We start from the raw sequence: 21,478 nt of genomic DNA, 5'->3' as shown, positions 1-21,478 counted from the left end.
ATAAGGCATCGTCAACGATGTGTCATTAGCAGAGATTGCAGGTCTAATACCCCATTTTGCTTTATCGATATATATATATACAAACTTTTGAGATAGCTATATAGTTATCTCAAAAGGAAACAGAGGTCTATGGAACAAAAGAAAATTGATGTTCTTTTTAAGCAAGCATAGTGGCAGTCCAGCACACATTATCGCGGCCTAGACCCAACAAATGACAATAGCTTTATGTATTACTAGACTTATCAGCTTTCGTACAAAGCCTTACAGTCGCGCTCGGCTGTATCCTCCGATTTCACTACTTTCGGCCTATCATAATATTGTTATTATTATGTAGCGTGTGTGTAGGATAGGATAGGAACGCTTCGCAATACAAAAGTAAAGCAAAATGGAACATTGGGGTCCATATTGAGTGATGACCTGCAAGTCGGAACAGGCTTCAGGGAGGACGCATCGGATCGGCAATTGCGTCTCCACCATTTTGCATCGTTCATCAGAAATAGGCTACAGGGCACGAAATTGAAACTCTCTTAACAAAAGTTACTGCAGCTGTTAGTATCTAAATGGTAATAAGAAAATTACTGGTGTTGGCTAAATTGCCTAACCGCTACGATGAATACCGTTTACACCTGCATAAATCGTTTCCTGGATTTTCAACCCAACTTTAATCGATGTTATAGTAGGCTCCCGAAAAAACGCGTAACAGTCGCATCTTTTATTTAGAATTACGTTTTGTCCAATTCTTGGAAGGCTGATACCTCATCCAGCGATGCGCTTGTTTATAACTGGATTCAGTTACTCGTAAAGATTGAATGACACTAATACAGTTGGGTGTCACAAAATCGTCAATATACTTGTCTTTGATCGCGTAGAACAGGTTATAAATCTGCTATAATTTTTTAAAGTCTATTTAAGTATGATAATAAAAAAGCCCTGGAGATTTTCTGATGTATTGCGGCACGTTTCTGATATAAATATAGTGAAAATAAATCGGGATTGTCAAGCGGAAGTTTCAGCGTCATATGCTTTTTGTTTACATTAATCTCACAGCACTATTACTGTTACTATTCGTCGAAAATTTTTGTCCCTGATCAAGTTCTTTTGTAATCATATTGAAGGCTATGGATATAATTAGCTTGCGCACTGTGATTTGCACGCCTAGTATTTTAATTTCAAAACTGAATTTGTTTTTAATTGACTAAACACTCGAAACAAACACCGCAAGTAGTATTTTTTCCTTTATAGAAGTTCCATATTTTTCCACAGAAACCTCCATATATATATATATACACATAAATATTTAAATGCATACGACGTTTACTCCTCCCAAATACCGTCATTATCGGTCTTTACTGCGCCCTCGTCCTCAGCCCGTGTCGTGGCACTTCGACTGAGATCAGACTACAGCAGGTCTTGATGGCAAGATGTTTCTACTCTCAAATTTGCACCGTTGACAGTCGTTTACGATCCCTCTACCACTACTTTTCGATTAGCGCAAACTGGGAAATTCTATTAGATTCCGACCACGGGAAAAATCGAATAATTAGAGGAAGAGGGGGGAAAAAAGTTTAAGTGCATTCTTATTTTGTGCGTGACTTCAGCTGTACCTGTAGTGTGTTCCGTCTCCGATGGAAAGACGCGGGAGAAAGGGGGCAGGGGGGCACCTGAATGATGCCCCACTGGTTTGTTCCTCTCGCCAGCAATGCCCTCTCCTTTTTTGCCCCTTGCGCTTCGCCGGAGAAGTGACGTGATCCGCGCGCTTTTAGCGTGCTACTACCGCGTGGATGTAGCTGCAACTGGCTTGCCACGCAGAAGCACAATGCGCGCCTTGCTGGTAGGTGGACCCTCCGGAACAGTACAAGAAGTTTTCGCGCTCTCATATAGACAAATGCGGGGAGTAACAATACGATCAGCTCAATTGTACACCTTTTCGATATACATGTGCCTTGTTCATTCAACCCCTGTACAGTGTGTATGGTGATAGTTCCCATTTGCTTAGCCTAAGGAGTGATGCCTATTTTTAGCGTACGAGGTAGAGTTTATTTGTCGAGAGGCGTTTCCAACGGCTTTTTGTGTCTGCGTCGATAACGTCGAGATTGGCTGCGCTATTGTTAATCGTTTTATTTGGGTGTGTTCAACAAAAGTTTACAAATGAAGTTAAATGTGGTGTCTTTACCGTTAAAGTTGATCACGATGGCGGTGGATATCCTAACATAACGATTTACCCGGTCTGTTCAATCGTGTTTTACAGTGCCCCTGAAGGATTGCTTTCAAATAATCAGTGGTAGTTCCTGTTTTCGACATCTATGTCGAACCTCGGATACCATTATCGATCATGTGTGTTTCATATAGAGTAGACAAAATTGAGCACGGCCTTCTTTGTTAGCAGCAGCGATTCTCACGCTATTTTCACTCTACCATCCGAAGACTGCGTTGATGTTAGTCAAAGCACCTATAAATTGATTGGCGTAGCAAAATCGTTTTTTAAAATATTACTTCATGGTTCTATGAGAATAACGTGCAATAGTGATCGCGTCTGTATCGAGAAGTCTTCTCCACTCTAATTAAAGTGTATCTATTTACTAGTTATCATCGTTGCCACTTGAGCCATTTTCCGACCAAACTTGTTCAGAATTAGAGAGTCATAGATAGGACTACTCTCTTGGGTTTTACACGTTTTTTTTTCCTTACTTCTTTATGTGTTAGCGGAAAAGTCTTTCTCTAAAATACGACAAGAATAGTCGAGTATTGATAAATGCCATTGCTTCATCCGAACAGGTAAATAAATAAAAAAATATACCAATAATTTTCGACCACCCTCAACTGTAATGCACGAATCTCCAGCCGTTTGAACCACCAAGTGTTAGACCTTGTCTGATTGCTAAAACTAGCAGACGAAAGTCACTGCAGTATCGTTTCTGTCGTTCTAAAAACTAACTATATTATGCATTCATACTCTGCTTTAAGGTTCGTTCGGTATATAAAATGACGATAGATTACATTTTTATAGCCCTAGTTGACTTGTGTGTGAATGTATGCCGCTGTTGTCATGGTTGAATATATGTGACATACGTGACTGAACATTGCAATATTTTTTTTTCTTTCTTTAATAAGTTTTTTTTTTTATTTCTAATCTGTTTCGATCAATCAAAACGATGCTTCGAATTTTATATCTAAATGATCAACCATTACACTGAAATGCAGGAACCACAACGCCCCCAAGTGATAGGGTAAGCGCCCCTTAATCTCCATGTATTCTGACTCGAATTTCATTTTCTCTATTCTCTCTATTCTGATTTCCACAGCTGAATTGTTCTGAGTAAGTTTTGCTATTACCACGCGGTTAGTTCTGGCGTCTATACATCAAATATGAACAATTTCAAAAAAACACCAAGTCAAATGCATCTCGTATTTACGTTCCCTGTCCTTCGCTGATCCGAAGTCCATTCAGGTTAACCCTATGATGCCCATTGCCGGAAGAACGACAGGTACTTTGCCATCCGCCATGGTTCAGCAGCGAGAAGCACTTCGGCCGTATATTTAGATTTAGCTTATATGTTAATGACCGTCCATGCTTTCGTCGAACTTTCTAGTATCGCGATAAGAGCTTTATGTCGGCATTTTTTTCGGTTTTGTATTCACCGTTTCTAATCGGCGGAGGGAGCATTGGCCAAGCGCGTCGTCGTCGTCTATATATAGAAAAGAAGCATACTTTTCAACAAATGAGTGTAGGACGAGCGACACCGATTCACCTCTATCAAAGCTCCTAACGCTAGCTAGATTGAGCTTCTACAAAGACCTTTGCCATTTAGAGTCTCTTGGTTGTGATGAGTCCTAGGATGCTCAGAAGTTTTATCGCGACAATGGATACCTGTAGTCACAGTTTCGTAACATCTATTCCAAAAAGGCTCGAGATGCTTTGAACAACTACCGAGTAAACTTGTTTGTCGAAACAACCTGAAACATAACGAGAAATCACGATCAGTTCTACCTCCTGCGAGTAGTTGCTATTCAATGGACCCCTTGTGAACGGTACTGATGCCTGAGAAGTTTGCCATAAGCTACACACACCTAAAAGCTATGTGTCGAATCTTACGTCCGGTACCGCCGTTAGATACTTTATCAGGCTGCCAGCCCCAAGCACGAAACGAACCGTGTACCCATGCTCGGATTCAAGTCCAGCCCATCACGTGATTGTCTGAAGGCGAGCACGGTACTTACAACGCCACTACGGGGATTCAATCTTATGCATACTTCCTGCACAATAGAAGTAAATGAATAAAGCAGGAGAACTTCAAAGTATTAATTAGAAGGGTTTACAAAATATGAAAAAGTTTTCTACTTGTAAAACATTAGGTATGTATAGAGCCTAAAAGCTCGGACGAAATGTTTAGGTTTGTTCAGTCCTAAAAATCGTTCGAGCGAAAGCTGCCAGCTAGCATAGTACGTTCTTTATATCCAAGCATAATATTTATCCTTCAAAGCTATTCAGTACATAAGAAAAAGCTGGTATAGCAGCTTTTCGGTATCTGTGTTAGCATATTTTTGAAGCAGAAAAATTTTTTTGTACCTAACTTCTAATAGTCTTAGTATAACGTGCCGTTCTAATCTTTTTTATGCTCTAATGACTGTTATCGTATACGAACTGTTTCGCTGTTCATTAATAAGCGTCAATTTGCCCATAGAGAAATCGTAATAATACCAAAATAAAAATAAAATGTCGTCCTTTATCCCACGCCTGCAGACGGTGCCCTTACTGGCGGTTTTGGCTACGGCCACCCCGCCAAAAGCGTCGCATGCTTCTTTCTGGGAGCCTAGCAGCCAGGATCTCAATCGGTATCAGGGCCCAACGAGATGGCCAATCGTCTTCGCTAAGAAGTCCTTCTTCAACTCTGACCTCTCAGTGCAACCCTCAGTGCTTTATCGACTCGTCACACTGCCGACCTTCGCTACTTCAATATTTAACAACAGTCCAGACTATGGAAATCTGCACCCCGTTAACAAAAACAACTACAACGACAATTACGAGAATGATAAAGGTAACAACATCCACTATGACGATAACGGCATCGATACGGAACGGCCCCTGAACTATTTCAAGGGCGACAGCCGGCTGTATGCGAAGAAGCCGTTCGGAAACTTTGGTCTGAGTTCGTCCGTAGGACCGAAGTCTGTTAACGGCTATCAACGACGCGCGTCCTTTCTACAAGGCGGTTACTATCGGCCCTGGGATGCGCCAAAAGCTTTTGACAGCTATGAGAGCATTCCCACATCGGTAGCAACTCACGATGCCTCCTATAAGCCTTCTTCATTTGCCAAAAATCAGCCCCACTAAAGCAGTTAGTAATTGTGATCTGGCTTACCTGTGGTTGTGTTGATCATTGCAGACCTTGAAATACAAACGGTCAGTTCGAAGACATTAATCTGATCTAACGTAATTGTTCATTCACAACTATCTTTTTGACAGTTTTTCGTTTTATGATTTGCGATCTTCAGCAAACAGGAAGGGAAATCGGGTGAGGTAATTTTTCCGGTTTCTTCAAATTGTCGATTTCTTTAATAGCACCTATTTGAATGTGATGTTCCTGTTTATATTATAGACAATTGCTGAGGTAGAAACGTGTACAAGCTATCTGAACGGTAACATACGATGAGACTGGTGCAAACGAACGACCATAATCAACCTATTTTTATTATTTGCTTTATTCTAATTTGGCCTGTTAACTTCCGTGAAGTTGATGTTTCCATTGCAATGCTGACGCATTAATTATAATGACGATGACCATTTTTAATAGTAACTAATAAATGGCGAAGATTGCTTTTTGCCTGACTCTAAGTGAGGTAGCTTATGAAGATATGTATAGATACATGCGGCAGCGAATTCTGATGCCATCAAAGACCAAACTGGACTGCTCGAATATTAGCAAAGTCCATTCTGAAATGCCTATGGTAAACAATGACCTCGTCGAGCTCTTTTTTAAGTTATTATTGTTATTATAACTATACTGATATGATTATCAACTGCCTGAGTTTTGAATACATGTTGGCAAAAAGAGACTATAAACACATGCAGCCGTAATAAAGTATCACTGTATACCTAAAGGAACATTAAAACGTTGTTTATTATTTAATATTATTACTTATAGAACAGCAAAAAAAATAAAACGGGGTTGTTCTTTTTGAACCTAGTTGAAACAACCCATTCTACTCGAAGCAGACATGTTGCCATTATCTGATTTCTATCCATTTTAAATCTAGACGCGATTTTTGTAGAAGGGGAAAAACGGAATCTGAAAGCCTATTTTTAGTTCAAATCATAAAAATAAAGTATCCAAATTTGTCGTGATGGAAGTTATACAAATGATATGATTTTTTTTTATTCATTTAATTGGCCCACCAGTGAAATTAAGAAACCGAAAAATTGTGTAACAATTAAAGTACGTGCCTCTAACAGTCCGGTGAAGAAAGCCCTGATCTGTTTCATATGTATAGACGATATAGCTCAATACCGACGATTATCAGTTATCGTCGCACATGCCCCCATTAGACAGAACTGTATTCTAACTCAGTGATTGATGAAGTAATTTATCTTTGGCGCTATTAAGAATTGACTGCAAAATAGGCCTCATAGATCCAGATCACAGCATGACAAATGTTTTAGTATTGCTTTACGGAATTTCTGAACACTAGGCTACAACAGGTCAGCAAAGGAACATCGCCTTTTCAGACAGACAGATGAAAATTGACTTTATTCAAGGGCGAGATGTCGCCTTTGGTCTACCAATAAACCGCAAAGGTTAATACGGATTAAATAGCGGAAGAACATTTAGGCTATGTTTTGATGTGGAAGCATTTAAGCTGTAATTTTTTCAATGAATGACAGTTCGCTATCATTTAGTAGAGGAACTTGGTAATATAACTACAATTTCAATTTCTGATAATCGAGATAAGAAAGACAAACGATAGATGACAAACACAATGTCTCGTGCAAGCTATTGCTCCATATCGGTATGTCTGTGTGTCGATGTCAAAAAATAGCACGTGGGGGCCCTTGAATTGTCATTAACCTATAGGTTTAATGTCTCATATCTGTATACATTTTTTGTGTGTTCGATCAGACATGGCTGCAGAAAAATTCGTTGTATTTGTAGGGCTTGAGGCCATTTCAAAGGTTTTGTCCTGAACCATTGTTTTGAGAGCTACCCGATCTGACCTCCCAGGCTCAAGCGAAACCTGCGAAACAACTAACTTCAACTAGGTGTTGACAGCTAAGTGGCAGTGTGAACTCAGAGTGAGGTGATACAGGTCTAGGATTTGACACGTACGGACGGTCAGTTTTATACCAAACGTGGCCATAAGCCGTCTGAGATAGTGGCTATGGCAGCAGAACCGAACTCGAAATGTTTATTTGGTTCAAATATCGAAAACTGGCAATTACGAGAAAGTTCTTCGTTTAAATAATAACTGGAGAAACAACGTACGACTCACCCTCCTACAACGAGATTGGGGATATTTATGAATTTAAAGAACATACAGCTTCAAGGAAGGACAGGAAACGATTTTTAAATATGAATAGTAATTCGGTAGCAGAATAGGCTCTATTAAAGTTAAATCATTTATCATATAGCGCATCGCCTGTGCCAAAATCAAGGTGATAATTTATGTTAACACTAAAATACAGTTGTTCGACACCCCGCTCGTAAGCCAAGCTGAATAGCATTTGATTAACTAGATTAAGCCAACCCTTGTTTTTATCAAGAGGGTCATTTAATGTCGAAAATACATTTGTCATTATAGACTTTTGTTCCTTTTCCTCACGGCTGGTCCTGCTTCAAATTATTGTCAGCGTTGTCGCAAGCTTTCTTAGCAGGCCTATCTGCTTTTGAATTGCGTAAGGGCATCTGTAGAACCGGCTGAAGCCAACTGTAATTAATGGCCCGACGTGCACCTCACTATGACCAAGTCGTCAGATTTCGATTTGAATTATTTTTTATAATAAGATTTGTAATAGTGAACGAGGGGCATGTTAAGGGCAAAAAAATTACTACTGAATGATTGCATAATTGTGATTTTTGAATTCTGGACGGATTCATCCATTTGTTACCTCACAGATTCATCGTACGGGCTGAAATGGTGCCGGCGTGTAAACTGTCTCTTGAAGCCGTATGTCACGGTGCTTGCTGAAGGGACTCGTTGAAGGTCGCAGTGGAACAAACACACACTTAGGCGCACTAAGTGTGACCACTATATGGAAACTATATCATCGGGACGGAATGTTACTACTATGAAAATGTAACAGGTAGTATAATGCCTAGTGCTGATCAATCGGACAAAGATACGTAAGACTGTAAAAATGATGGAAGGCATACCAGCATCAAAATTGAGCGTAATAGAGATACGTTCAACGAAATACATGTATGCCAGGTTTCGTAGTCGATTAACAAGGAAGTAAACGGCGTTAATCATTAATTACTCTTGCCGACGCGGCAATTGTGTATTAGACTACTCACTCCCTCATTTTTAGACGGATCGCAACACCCTACATCATATCTGTTCAGAAAAAAAAAAAAACGAAAATCGATCATTTTTTTGTGTGCGGCACGATTCTTTTGAACTAGTAAATTGACGCCTATGGTGGAATATTCATGTGGTCTTCAATTTACTGCCAGCTGCTAGCGAGCTATGCACGCCGTCAACTAGCTTAGCTTCAATAGAAATAAGACGGAAAGCTAGTCAAATGCTCGTTTGCAAGGAATACTTTCCCATGCCGAATGTTGCTCGTTAGCAAAAGGTAGGCTAAAATATATGCCCAGTGATTCCGAGTCAGCCAACCTGTTCATTGATAATCCAGGCAGCTCATAACTAATACCCTTATGAGACGCCTCCAACGGTAACAAGCTTGCTTGTCACGGTTGGAGGCGTTTTTTCCCTATCGAGTTTTTTGTGCTATCGAAAATGTGTAGGTGACAAGTTATCAAATTGTCAACAACGAGATCAGTGTGCCGCAACGTATTACATATGACGCCAGACTAGCCGACTGACACTTGCGAAAGGCTGAGCGGCACACTGATACCTCATGACCGTACCAGTGGCTTCTTTTTGCGATGAGGCACGTCACTGCTCTGTTTGGCGACAGAAGGCTTTGTTGCTCGTGCAGCTGCAGATGCTGTTGTAGCCACTGCTAGTGAACCTCCAGTCAACGGACGGCAGATGCTGTGCGGCTGGTGGTACAAAGGCGACTTTAACGCGCGGAAGCGCCGATCACGGCAACAACGGTGGTACGTGAAAAAAATTGACACAAATTATTCGTTTACGATGAAAACAAAAGTAAGCTTCAAGCCAGCATGATTCAGCCTCCGGTGAATCACGGTAACAAAGTGAGGCCGAAATAACAAACCTTTATGCTACTATAAAGCTCACACGTGAAGGCCCTAAACCTGTTATTGCGGTAACTATTGTTGTGGTTGACGTTGCCTTCAATGGTGTTGGCAGCGAGATTTAATTTTGAATTATGATGATGAGGTCACAAACACCCTCTTGCGTTATTGTTGGTGCGCCGCAGTTGTTGTAGATGCACTCCTATTTACTCCTCTTGTGCCTAAAGCGGTCTGGCTGATGCTATCCGCTCTATAAGTACTGACAATAGCAATAGGAACAATAATGATGGGTGGCGGACCACGCAGCACCTTCATCTTACGAAGTGCGACTACAAGCACCAGAACGCTGGAGACAGTGTTATCCCTATACTAGAAGAGGCTAAGTAGTGGCTTGCTTAAGGGAGACGATAACTTCAGATGTTAGTAAGTGCTAAGCCGTGCCCCTGGACCGATTAAACAGTGCCTACCGGAAGGCTTACTGTTATTCTGCTGCTATAATTCTAATACAATATTAACTAAATACGAAGCAGAGAACAAAAATGACGCTGTACAAATCATTCTTACTTGCCGTCGTTTTCCGTTATCTCATTTCGACATTTCGAGAAATGACAGAGTAACTAGCAGCAATGGCAAAAGTCAAACGAGCGTTCATCAAGGATTACTCCAGCCTCGATCTTCGTAACTAGACACATCACAAACGCTAGACGGGCATTTGAGAAGCAAGACGTACCGCTGCCGCCGTCTCCATGCCGTCACAACTTCTTACCGGCCACGCACTGAATGGAATTTCTGTCTGTGCCTTCGGCTTCTGCTGCAGCGTCACTATATATGACGCAGTAGTGTAAGGAAAGGTCGATTTGGTGTTCCTAGAAACGGTCGTCTGTCAGATTCATGTTCTTCCGTGCCGAAAGTACTATCGTTGAAATTGGCTACTGAATAGAGATGTGCGTCTTCTTTTTTTTCGGTAAATTCATCATCGTATTGCACTGATAGCGACTGTTTCCTCTTTACCTTTATCAGATTATCATTAATCAGCTAAAACGTTGCTTCATTATTCACACTGCCAAACATGCGGGACTATGGCAGGGTGTCCTTTGGAGTCATGTCGAATTGGCGGTATTTTACATTTGCTACCTTTGCTGTAGAGCTCTACGCAACTTGGTGCGACTCAAGCGTTGTGGGTTAAGCGTCCAGTGGCCAACAGTTATTATTATTGTTGCCAACCCATACAATCTGGCGAACCTTAGCGATGGAGTAGCAGACGGCAAATTAGCGAAGTGTATCATCTCTCACTGGAAAAACAACAACAGTCATTAGTGTGTTATTATGCCGTTAATTGGCACAGTTCTGGCAACTTCGTCCTCCTTGTTATTTCAGCCAACCCGAAATTAAGCTAAACGTATAACATTGATGCAACTATCGTTGTATATGTTGCCTTTTGTCAATTTTTGTGTTGTCGTTGATTCTATTCTAACAGTTGTTATCTGTCATGATTGTGATAGTGCCGTGATAGTGTTCGGGGTCAGAAAGTTGTGAGGCAGATAAGCGCCAATAAGAAAAAGGGAAGATTAAAGTAAAAGCGTTGAATGAAAAAGGTGGCAATATACGTTAAAACGACCATTAGATCCATCATCACGATAGCCGAGCAAAGATATCTAGTAACAGGTTGAGACAATCTGGCCTGTACCGACAGTAAAATGTAGAATAGGGTAGCATACGATGAATGCGACCACACCCTTGCAAAAAGACGCCGCCATCAGCGGGCTTTGGCCTGAATCAATTGGGTAGAATGCCATAAAGATGTTTCTGCTGCTATTGTCGTTGCCGTTACGCGAAATTGATTGGTGCAGTTGTTGTACATCTTTTGCCAAGCAACAAGTTTCACTGTGAAAATACCCTCACTTTACGTGGTATTATTACTTAACAGCAGTATAAGTAAAAGAAAGGCTTGATAAAGTGTTTGATTGAAACATGTACAACAAGCACGATGCTGTTGTCAAGATCGACTTCGCCTTTGTTGGTTCTGTGCTAGCCGACCTTAGCGAATAGCAGCTTAATGCTGGCTATATCCAACATTAACGCTTAAATGAGTACCGAAGGCTAGATCTCTTACCTTTTGTTGTTTTCTTGTAAATAGAACCATCATCTGCGCTACATCTTCCCGGTGAAAATTATCGACGTTTCAACCACTATGGCTTAGTAGCGAGCAGAGGCTGCCTGTAGCCATTAATAATCTTTGAATTAGATGAACAAATCTATTTAACAACTAATAATAACACGTTTGTGTGAATCAAAAAAAAACCTCTCGGCTAGGTACATAGGACTGTTGCACATTTTCTCGCTGCAATACCTAGCCTCCGATTAAACCCCTTGGGTGGAAAGAGTAAAATGTTGACGCTACGAGTTATATGAATGATAATAGCTTTTACGGTTAACTACAAAGTGTCTTCCCGAGCGATCTGTACCTATAATCAATATCGTTTAGTTCTTGCAGTGTCAGATAAATTTACTTGCAATTTTCCACAAATGTAACCGCTACACGGGTTTATGTATGCATATAGAAAGCGGTAGAAACTCTTCGATGCATTGGCTGGTTTCAATAAAAACGTCGTCATAAAATATTGTGATTTTTTCTGGGCTAGTTCTTTTTATTCAAGTTACACTCATAGTTGGATTATTAGTAGAAAAGGGATTGAAAAGCACCAGCGGACTGAAGCGATATATTATGGCATAAATTAATAACGGTAATATGCTGCCTGACGAAAATATAGTAATTGAAATCATATTTGAAAGATTAGGTTCAAAATGTTTTTCTTGAAGCATTATACTAAGTTACATGTTCTTGTATGATGGAATAGCTTAAGTGGAAGTCCTCGACCTTTTATGGTCCTCTAAATTCAGTCAGTATGAACACAGTTTATTTCCGGCTTGGTTATCTTCGTCGATGGCTATCGGATAAATATAAGCAATGGGGCCATCACAAGGTTACGGAACTAACGATATACTTTTGTTAACCACTTAAAATGATATAATAGATATGCGGGGGCCGAAAAATACGTTTAAGAACGTTTGGTATCAATATCAATTACTACTTGCATTGGAAAAAGCCACCTTCTGCGGCAAAATGTAAAAAAATCAAACGGCGAGGCAATATTGCGTCTTAGACTTCAATAGAGTTGCAGTCATGCCCACTTGCAAATGAAGGCTTATCATATCATCGACATTACTCTATAACGTTACGATCTAGACAAAGCGTAGTTTCAGTCGACGTAACGTTTCGCGTACATCTACTAATATCAGAGTAGTAATAATAGTACAAATAACATAAAACAATCAGAAGGATCGTGAAAGCGATGATTATCAAAAATCATTAACAAAAATAATAGTCTAGAGAGAAATTGGCATAACTACAACATCACAAAAGATGGAATAGTTCGTCACAAAGGAAAATAGAGAAAGGTGTAAAAACTCAAAAGCGGTGTCTGTCTGTTCTTCGTAGAGCTTAACTGTTCGCAAAAATATGAGAAAAAAAGCAACGATGACCTTTGCAAGAAGCAGTCTACTGAGAAATTGACTGAAGCCGATCCGCATGGGTGGATCAACGAAGTGCTTGCTACCCCACTTTCCCTGTTCTTCTGATACTCAGCCATTCGATTTTTGGGGACTCAAAATAAGCTAATCGGGCTCCCGGTTATGTTTGCCTTAATCGATAACAGGGCGTATACAAATTTAATCATCGAACAAGCGCAAAAAAGGCCTTATATCACTGTCTTTCTGTATATATTGCCTGTATATTACGTCACGAGGACGCACAACGGCAACAGCAAAGGTACTATTTGACTCTGATAAATTGGCGGTTAGTTGGACGCCACCTCCTAATTATGAAGGTTCATACTTATGAACTTGGAAAGCGAGTTATGTTTTTGTCATATCCTATCTAAAAAGTTTAAAGCAAATCAAATCTATTTGAGAGCTTAAGCAAGAAGTAACATTTCTACTTCTACTATTTCTATGATTTTTTACGCATGGACATCTTCCATTAAAGCTTTCCTTGCTCTTCTAGATAAAAATAGATTTTATTTTCCAGCAAGTAATGCTTAGCAAGATGCACTGTTCTAGCGCTACAATCAATTGCAGATGGTACTATAATTGTTACTGCTGCGGCTGTTGTTGCCTCCACTGCCATTATTGATTTGATCATTTTTCTGTGAGCTAGTAGTCAACCAATCGGAAAACATTTTTCACTGGGGAAAGTGAAGGAGCGCGCGTATAGCATCGCGGTGATCTTAATAATGTATCGTTTATCGGTGAAGCGATCGAGGTATATTGAAACTACACAAACTCTACTTTCTGCTGCAGGCTGACGTTTCTCCAGTGTTAGACAGACAGTTGTTGAGTAAATCTTCACTTTTTCGGTTTCACTTGCCATCACATCTCATTTTATTATGAGAATGATGATAATAATAGCGACAAAGCGGCGGCGGCGACGGCGGCGGCGACGGCGGCGACGGCGGCGGCGACACTGCTCCAAAGCATATCCTTTAGAATGAAGAAAGATCTTGTGTGTTAGATTCTGGTGAAAAATTCTCATTCTGTTCTGTGTTTTTTTCTATTTTCCGCTAGCATTTAAGAGCGTCTCTGTATTACCTTGTATCCAGCTTGCGCGCGGGATATTGTCAGAAATTACATTTCAACTTTGACGCCAAGCCAAAAGCAAGTTAGGACAAACAAAAATCGAAAAGTTAACTTGGTGTTAATTTTGACGTTTTTGGAACAGTTTTAGATGCTTGGTTGCTCATGATGCTTCCAATAATAATAGTAAAAGTAACAGCGTTTAGGGCTTCAAAACGCACATTCGTTATATATCGTGTTTGACCTTCATTATGGGAGACCGCTATTGATTCATGATATATAGACTTCAAACCGCTGACTTAAGTTTTTTGCCGCATTCTTATCTAGGTTCGATATTACCCTTGTCCATCGCTGCTGAATAAAAGGTAGTATAGCAATAATTTTCCAAACATGATCTTTATTCTTACAGAAGGTAAGCTCTTACCTTGCAAAAAATAGCTATATCTAAGCACAATGTAAATTTTTTCTTACTAGTAATAAGCGAAGGACCAGTAGAATAATCTTGCGTTTTTTAAAACCAGCATGTACACAGATTCCCTGGATACGATTTTACTTCGAGGAAGACACACGCTCTGCGCACATTGAAATGAGCCTCAAATGCTTAAAATATGCCGAAAGCAGCATCTTGCGAGCGTTGCTCGTAACAGCGGAGACAGAACAACACGACGTATTTACTTCAAGTGAAGCTCAAAACCCTATAGTGACTTTACCGTTTGCTGGAGACAACAAATGTTGAGAGCCTTCTGAAACAGATCAAGCTCGTCTTAAGCAGTAGAAAAACTAAAGACATAACTGTAACGCGTGGCGTCTCCCAATCCTAAAAACGTTAAAGTGCAGTTTTTGAAGTTGTAATAATATTCGCACGAAATAAGTTACCTAAAAAGATCACGTTACGTAGAAATCTACGTTAATTATATCTATGCCATTTTTGTTTCTAATAGTTCATGGAAGCGACAGTTATCTTGGCCACGGTCCTATAGCACGTACGTTGAACAAAAATTATTTAATCTTTGTTCATTCATCTGTGAATTAGGCTAAAGCAAATAACGGCGTATACGTATCCGTCTTCATCACAGCGGACTGCATTGCGCTTAGTCACAGCACGCGCGGTGAGGAATGGCTGAAGTCTACGTTTATCGTGAGCACCGTCATGGTCATTAGATTCATAGTGACAATATTCGATGGGTGATAGTGCGAAACAGTTTACACCATAGATTCTTGGGGTAGCTTTAAGATTGGGCCATTCAGTAGATTAAAGTTTTCAATGCTTCGAACTGGACGTCGGGAAACGTCCGCTCACTTGTTTACCTGACCGTCCTTCAGGGCTTTTGCCATTACTAATAAGAGAAAAACGTCACTACTACTTTCTTTGTTAAGCATAATTATCATTTTTCTAATAGCGGTCGCCTAAATACCTAGCTTTTCGAGTAAGCTCTTCGTAGAGCAACCTAAATTTTGACCCCTGGTTTGAAAGTCAAGTAGACCAAATGCGAATGATATCCGCATTGCGAAAATGTATAGCGTACGCCTTCTGGGAACAAGGAAACTTCAATCTATTTCTCAAAATTAGTTCACCGATTGATTCTAGCTAGAAACGAATTACTTTCATCGTTCTGGTCGCATTTTAACATTACTATAACATTTACCAGCCTAACAACAAACGTCACGACAAACTGAAACGTCGTATATCTGTGACATGTGCGTCATACCTGGCAATCTGTACCGGCCATTATTGGACGCTGATGTAATTTATTAATACTGTTTATTTAATAAATACTTGACGTCTATATTTAAACTAATGGTACTTATGCCGCATCGAACATCGTACTTCTTATCTGCTACCTTTTACTTGCGCCAAGACAATTTCATCTCGATACTGTCAGGCTTGTATTAAGAACCTTAGCCGCTGTCTATTCCGCTGTCTTCATTTAACCTCTAGGGACACGGTAATAGCTGCCGTTTTTGATGCTAGCAAAATTAGCGTTCCTGCTTGTGTTTTTCCTCAGTAACGTGCAGCAGGACAAACGTCGCACCAGAACATATCTTGTCAATTGGATACTTATGTGTATGTGTGCAGCTGCCTGGTACTGTACTCCTATATGAACACGAGGTGTATATATATACTTCGAGATCCACCCTACCACTTCTTGCAGACGAACAGACATCCAGCCGGTACGGAACGCTTCTTTCCGAGCCCACCGCCGTTATTACCAACCTGGCCGTTGATGCTGCTGTTGCTTTTCTTCGACTATTGGCATATGTGGCTGTGGTATTACTGTTGTTATCGCTAGGCGCTGCTAGATCCTGCTTCTGCGTCGAATCGCTCGACGTCACCGGTGACTCGTGTCGCCGCGTCCTGCACAGGGTCGCCCACGGCCACGATGCTCGTCCGCGGACGCAACTAACACCTATATATATATATATATATATATAGATATCCCAAGACAATTTTATTGTGTACTGTTTTGTCTCAAAAGCGTATTCAGTGATAGTGAAGCTTACGGGCGTATTTGTTGGTTACTGCTGCATCCATCCCTTCGCCCTTCCCTGGCCTGACAAATATTAGCACCTTAGCAATGAGGCTAGCAGTAAAATCTGGTTATCTAGTTTGTTGTATAGGCGGGATAAGCCTACGGGCAATTGACAATAAATAGTGTGCGACTATGGCCCGTAATGCAAAAACGAATGTAGATTCGGTGTCCATCTTTCATATAATGAAAAAATGCCGAAAACGAAAAAAGCCATGAAAGAAATATCGGCTCAGATCAGCGCTGCCTTGAAGTGGACAGTCCACAGGCCGTGAGCTCTTGACAAACACACGCGCACAAACAAACACACACAGATACACAACCGCACACGAGTCCGCCAGGTCACCTTCAAACAGAGCGACAGGTGCAACTAACATAACAATACGTTGTACTTCAGCAGTTGTTCAATGGTAAAGGCTGGACAATTGTTGGTCAATGAACACCAGCCTGTCCGGACTGCCGACTCTTCTGTACTAGACCTATCATAAATAGCGTTGGACCTTCCCCCTCACAAGCACACGGTCTGGTTGACTACAGCAATGGAACTTACAAACAAGCGATAGACGTACGGCAACAACTTTACCAGTCGGCTGGCTTGCCCTAGAAAAAACGGCCGATACCCTGACCCAACAACAGACATAGCAATAAACACGCTTACAATATTGACAACAAGAAGATCTACAACAACAAGACGCTTGACCTACCTAACGGAACTTTCCTGTTAGTCGCCGTGCCCCTTTCTTTTTCCTATGGTACAGACAACGCGGTGGTCAGCGACATCGCAGAGGAATGGGATTCGCTGAAAGCAAGCTCCACAGCCGTGTATTTTGTGTACATAAACATTTGATACAGAGTGCCGACAAAAAACTTTGTGAGTTTTTTTCTATAGTGGTACTGAACTGTTACGTGCTGTCATGTGCCAAACGTTTATCGTCGGCAATTTGTTCGTTTGATTAGACAACTTGCACATTAGATAAAAGGTATTCCGAAATGCGTGTGCATGTATTTGTGTGCTAGTCAAAAATACAACAAGTAGTTCTACTTTATAGCATCATGTAACATGGGAGCAGGTCAGTATTTGTTATCGATCAATGTCAGTGAAGCTTAGTGCCAGATAATTTCATCATTATGATATCTATGTATATAACCGGACTCGAAAAGTGGGCAGTGTCGAAGCATTAGATGCTGCGAGCTCTGGTCAGTCCCAGCTTTACGCGGCCCTGCCACCGATACGAATAGGCCATCCGTCGTTGCACAAGCGGTTCAACCACTGATTAGTGCAACGCATCGGGCGAATCCGGAACAACGGCAGCGTTGACTATCGATACTAGCCAGGGCATAAAAGACAATTGTGTTCGGTGGGTCTAAGTTTCCCACTTTTATCTCGTATCTAACACATGTTTATGGTTCGCTTAATGCTGCCTTGTCCGATACTATGAATCCGAAGTACTATATGTCCGCTGATGTTATGCTGTATGTGCGTGCGTGCGTGTCGTTCATTTTGACGGGAATGAAGGCCAGCCCCGTGAAGCACTTAGTGACAGCCCGCTCGTTCACGCCAAACAGATGGTCAATCTACGAGAACGCACCGCAATACTACAGATATATTAACTTACGTTTACATTCCTTGCCTGACTTACAACGAGCAACATCTAACCTTAGGTATGTGCCATACCCGTCTCCGACTAATCAAGATAATAGTAAGTCAAGTCCAATCGAATTATAGCTTACGAAAGAGCCGCATCCAGGTAGTGCTTCAATATCTTCTGAAAGGCATTGAATTTACCTATGATTGATTGATTTCAGCATAATTTCGAAAAGTCGTCACTAAAGCGATGCCAAATTCTGCTTGACCGTTTGTTTCCGTCAATTGACAGCCAACGAAGAGGAGAAATCAGCAAGCGAAATATCTCAGTGGTAGGTGTCCAAATACAAGTATACCCATTTTCATAAAGAATTGTTTAATATTTCGATGTAGAGGCATTGTTTGGCATTTAACTTAGTGCTAACATTTTAATGAATCATTAACGAATCCGTAGTTTAGAAATTAAGAAATACATTACTGAACTTATACAGACATAGACTTCGTTTATGCACAACTGTTAAACATTTCATCAGAACCACGACAAAGCCATTGTCATCAGCCAGGAATCTGTGTCTCTCGGGCTATATCTATCGAGAATCTATTCCTATACATAACACTATGAATTACATAAATTCATCAAGTTTCCATGAAAATTATCTATACCAATTGGATATCTACTTTGCTAGCGTATGCCTACTCGAAGGCATAATCAATTTGACCGATTTGGAGCCCATTAAAAACACCTGCACACATATAGTGCAGAGTAGCGTCTAAACAACATCTTATTCAGTATGTCTAATATAACATGTACCAAATAAAATGACCACAAATAGATCCAACAGTGCATCAATTAACCTCTCATAAAATTCTTGTCTAAAAAGAATTCATTGCAAAGCTAAAATATTTTAAACGTCTCATAAAGGCGCTTTCGATTACATTACTTCACATCGGAGCCTCACCGATCCCATCCCACGAGATCCTTCCTGTTTAACCGAACGCGTTTGACCATCGGGTACGCCTCGGGTCTTCGTTGTACTTGAGTCATATCATATGTTACAGGCCATAAACATTTCAGTATTTACCTATATTCCTATTATGAGATGCATTGACCTTTTTGCTGTCTTTCACTCTCGTCACTTACTTCATATATATATATATATATATATATACGTCATCTAGTGTTACGCTAATATGCGCACACCTTATATGTACGTACCGTAAAAAAGAAAAGGCTGCGATCAACACCCTGTTGTCTTCGACCCTGCCGGGTCATCATACTGCCGTTCGCAACGTTAGCGATATTATTAGCCGCGCTGGTAACAATTTTCGAATATATATGCAAACTCTAATGCCGAACATTTCCACGCTCGATAGCTGCCTAATCGGTTACGAAGGACAGTAACGTCAGCTGTTCGACATTGTGCGCGGAGTACTTCGAAAGCGCTGCAAAAACCCAAATAACTCAATGGGTTTATTTATTTAACATAAATATGGAGTAACAAAAAAAAAACAGTTTTGATGGTTCGTACTAACCGGTCACCGGTTGTCCACTAAAGCTAGCGCTTTTATAGCGTATAAGTAGCGCGTTCCGCCTAGTGGCTAGTATACACGACTGTGGTTGTATCAGAAAGATCGCGCTCAGAAAAGCTTGTTCTCGTCGTTACTTAGCCCGAATCGCATATGGGTTTCGACATTGACCCCGTCCGAACTCGGAGCCCGATGTTGGTTCACTGACAACGCGAACTGGATTAGGTACGTTCAGCGTCAAACGCTAATAGGTAAATCGTAGGGCGAGTGCGAATGTTTGAGCGAAAAACCTGGCTAAATGAACCATTGTGACCAGACTGTTTTAGGGCGGTTTCGGTTTCAGCTTATTCGAGCGGCTGTACATTTCTTTTGGCTGTAGCTGTGTTTTCTAGATAATTTAGGGACATGTGAGGTGGTCCGAGGCCGAATCCGACCGTAGATACACTTCATTTCAAAACATTCATTAAGTATATATTTGCTGGCTAAGGCCCCAAGAGCATAAGCATGGAGAAATCGAAAATGATAGAGAGAAAATCGGGTACCAGAAGATATCTCCTTTGGTTGGCCTGCATCTAATACTCGAATATGTTTATGTGTGTGTGTGTGTGTGTATGTGTATACAATGAGTAAACATGAATTGAAGATGCTTGTATGGATGGAAAAGCAAAGATCAGAATTGGGCTGATTTTGTGCCTAACATTATTAGCATGGCATGAGCGAAACAGGCTTTGATTCCTTTTCTCTACCATTTTTTCTCGACGTTCGAGGACTGTAATACCCGTAATGTTATTGGGTATAATTAGTGAATTATGAAAAGAATCGTATTAGCTACGCCTATATGTATCTGAGCACGCTACTCATTTTATTCTATGGAAGCCTACGTGGCAATCGGTTAGATCACGAGAAAAATATCCTCCACCAAAACATTTCATCTTCGTGCCCCTAACGTTTGCCAATTTCAATGTGTTTTAATGAATCGTGGCAGCGGAACACCTCACCCATATCCAGGCTGTAATTTTTCATTCCCTAGTGTAAAAAGCGAACAAATGTATATTAATAGAACATGGCCTACTCATACACAATATCCACATTATATATCCATATGACAACTAATTAAGGAGGCCTATATCACTTCTCTATCTAATATCGTCTATAACGTAACCGTCGTCGTCATCATCATCATGACTCGGACGAAATGGATCTTCAGTGGTTTCTTGCGAGTCGATCAAATCCGCCTAAAGACGAGGACTGAACTGCTGGACGCTATCACGAATCACAAAACGCAGTCTATCTAACACTGAACTTAATCATCGTCGACGAAAGCCACACAGCAATCGCACACAAGTTTCGTGCGCGAACGTCCGCCGTACAAGGCCTAGTAATCGTGAAGCAGCTGCCCTCACGCTCTCGCTTATGACAGAGTGCAGGGGCTTGCGCTCAGGCAACACACCGAAATTGCAAAAGGCAAATAAATGTATATATGGTGGCCCGACTGACTCACCGGGGAGCGCCAAGCTGGCAGCAGCAACGAAAAATTAATCTGGGTAACTGTTACAGTCGGTGTAGGACATGCGCTGAAATAACACAGAACATGGTGCGTAGGTTTCGTAGTGGAAAAAAGAACGAACGATAGCGCACAGTCAGTGTGGGTCATGGACCGCGCTTCTCGTAGCTTGTATTCTTTTATTTGTTGGAGGGTTCTTCATTGCTCCGTTTATATCAGAGTTGAAAAGAATAAGAAAATATAACCTGTAGCCGAAAATGACCTACCTAAACAATTCTGCTATCGTCTTCAGAGTCATGCTGTAGGCGTTACCAAACGTATATATATA

General features: G+C 40.9%; 2 protein-coding genes and 1 long non-coding RNA gene across 15 annotated transcripts in view; 2 read left to right on the top strand and 1 right to left on the bottom strand.

Moving 5' to 3' along the window:
* Window positions 1-1,760: 1,760 nt before the first annotated feature.
* On the top strand, window positions 1,761-6,111 carry LOC111251270 (uncharacterized). 3 transcript variants are annotated; one of them, XM_022807701.2, is made up of 2 exons: window positions 1,761-1,831; window positions 4,742-6,111. In XM_022807701.2, the coding sequence occupies exons 1-2, from the start codon at window positions 1,817-1,819 to the stop codon at window positions 5,330-5,332; spliced, it is 606 nt and encodes a 201-aa protein (XP_022663436.1). In that variant the 5' UTR covers window positions 1,761-1,816; the 3' UTR covers window positions 5,333-6,111. The 3 variants fall into 3 exon arrangements, with proteins under 3 accessions (XP_022663436.1, XP_022663434.1, XP_022663435.2); XM_022807699.2 differs by lacking the exon at window positions 1,761-1,831 and adding an exon at window positions 4,141-4,210; XM_022807700.2 differs by lacking the exon at window positions 1,761-1,831 and adding an exon at window positions 4,155-4,267.
* Window positions 6,112-7,752: 1,641 nt separating this feature from the next.
* LOC111251269 (lysosomal alpha-glucosidase-like) overlaps window positions 7,753-21,478 on the top strand; it is a 28,643-nt gene continuing 14,917 nt past the window's right edge. For 2 of the 11 annotated variants that reach the window (XM_022807689.2, XM_086990238.1), the window contains exons 1-2: window positions 16,671-17,892; window positions 18,341-18,451. The gene's annotated coding sequence lies outside the window, so the exon portion shown is untranslated. Of the gene's footprint in view, window positions 9,276-16,666; window positions 18,197-18,340; window positions 18,452-21,478 lie in introns of those variants that run through there. The other 9 variants (XM_086990237.1, XM_086990236.1, XM_086990235.1 and 6 more) reach the window with 8 other exon arrangements.
* Window positions 11,991-21,478, bottom strand: part of LOC147755512 (uncharacterized) — an 18,710-nt gene continuing 9,222 nt past the window's right edge. The window contains exon 3 of the long non-coding RNA XR_015328442.1: window positions 11,991-13,913. This is a non-coding gene — a long non-coding RNA (uncharacterized LOC147755512). The remainder of the gene's footprint in view (window positions 13,914-21,478) is intronic.

This window comes from Varroa destructor, unplaced genomic scaffold, assembly GCF_002443255.2.
Source record: "Varroa destructor unplaced genomic scaffold, Vdes_3.0 BEIS01000005.1, whole genome shotgun sequence".
NCBI classification, from domain to species: domain Eukaryota; kingdom Metazoa; phylum Arthropoda; class Arachnida; order Mesostigmata; family Varroidae; genus Varroa; species Varroa destructor.
Note: the sequence above shows the minus strand (reverse complement) of the source record. Positions and strands in the feature narration are given on the sequence as shown.

Excerpts from the sequence above, each read along its gene's own strand:
- LOC111251270 (XM_022807700.2), top strand. The coding sequence starts at position 4,160 with ATGCTCGGATTCAAGTCCAGCCCATCACGTGATTGTCTGAAGGCGAGC. Across the intron at positions 4,268-4,741 it reads ATACTTCCTGCACAATAGAA|ACGGTGCCCTTACTGGCGGT; the intron begins GTAAATGAATAA and ends CCACGCCTGCAG.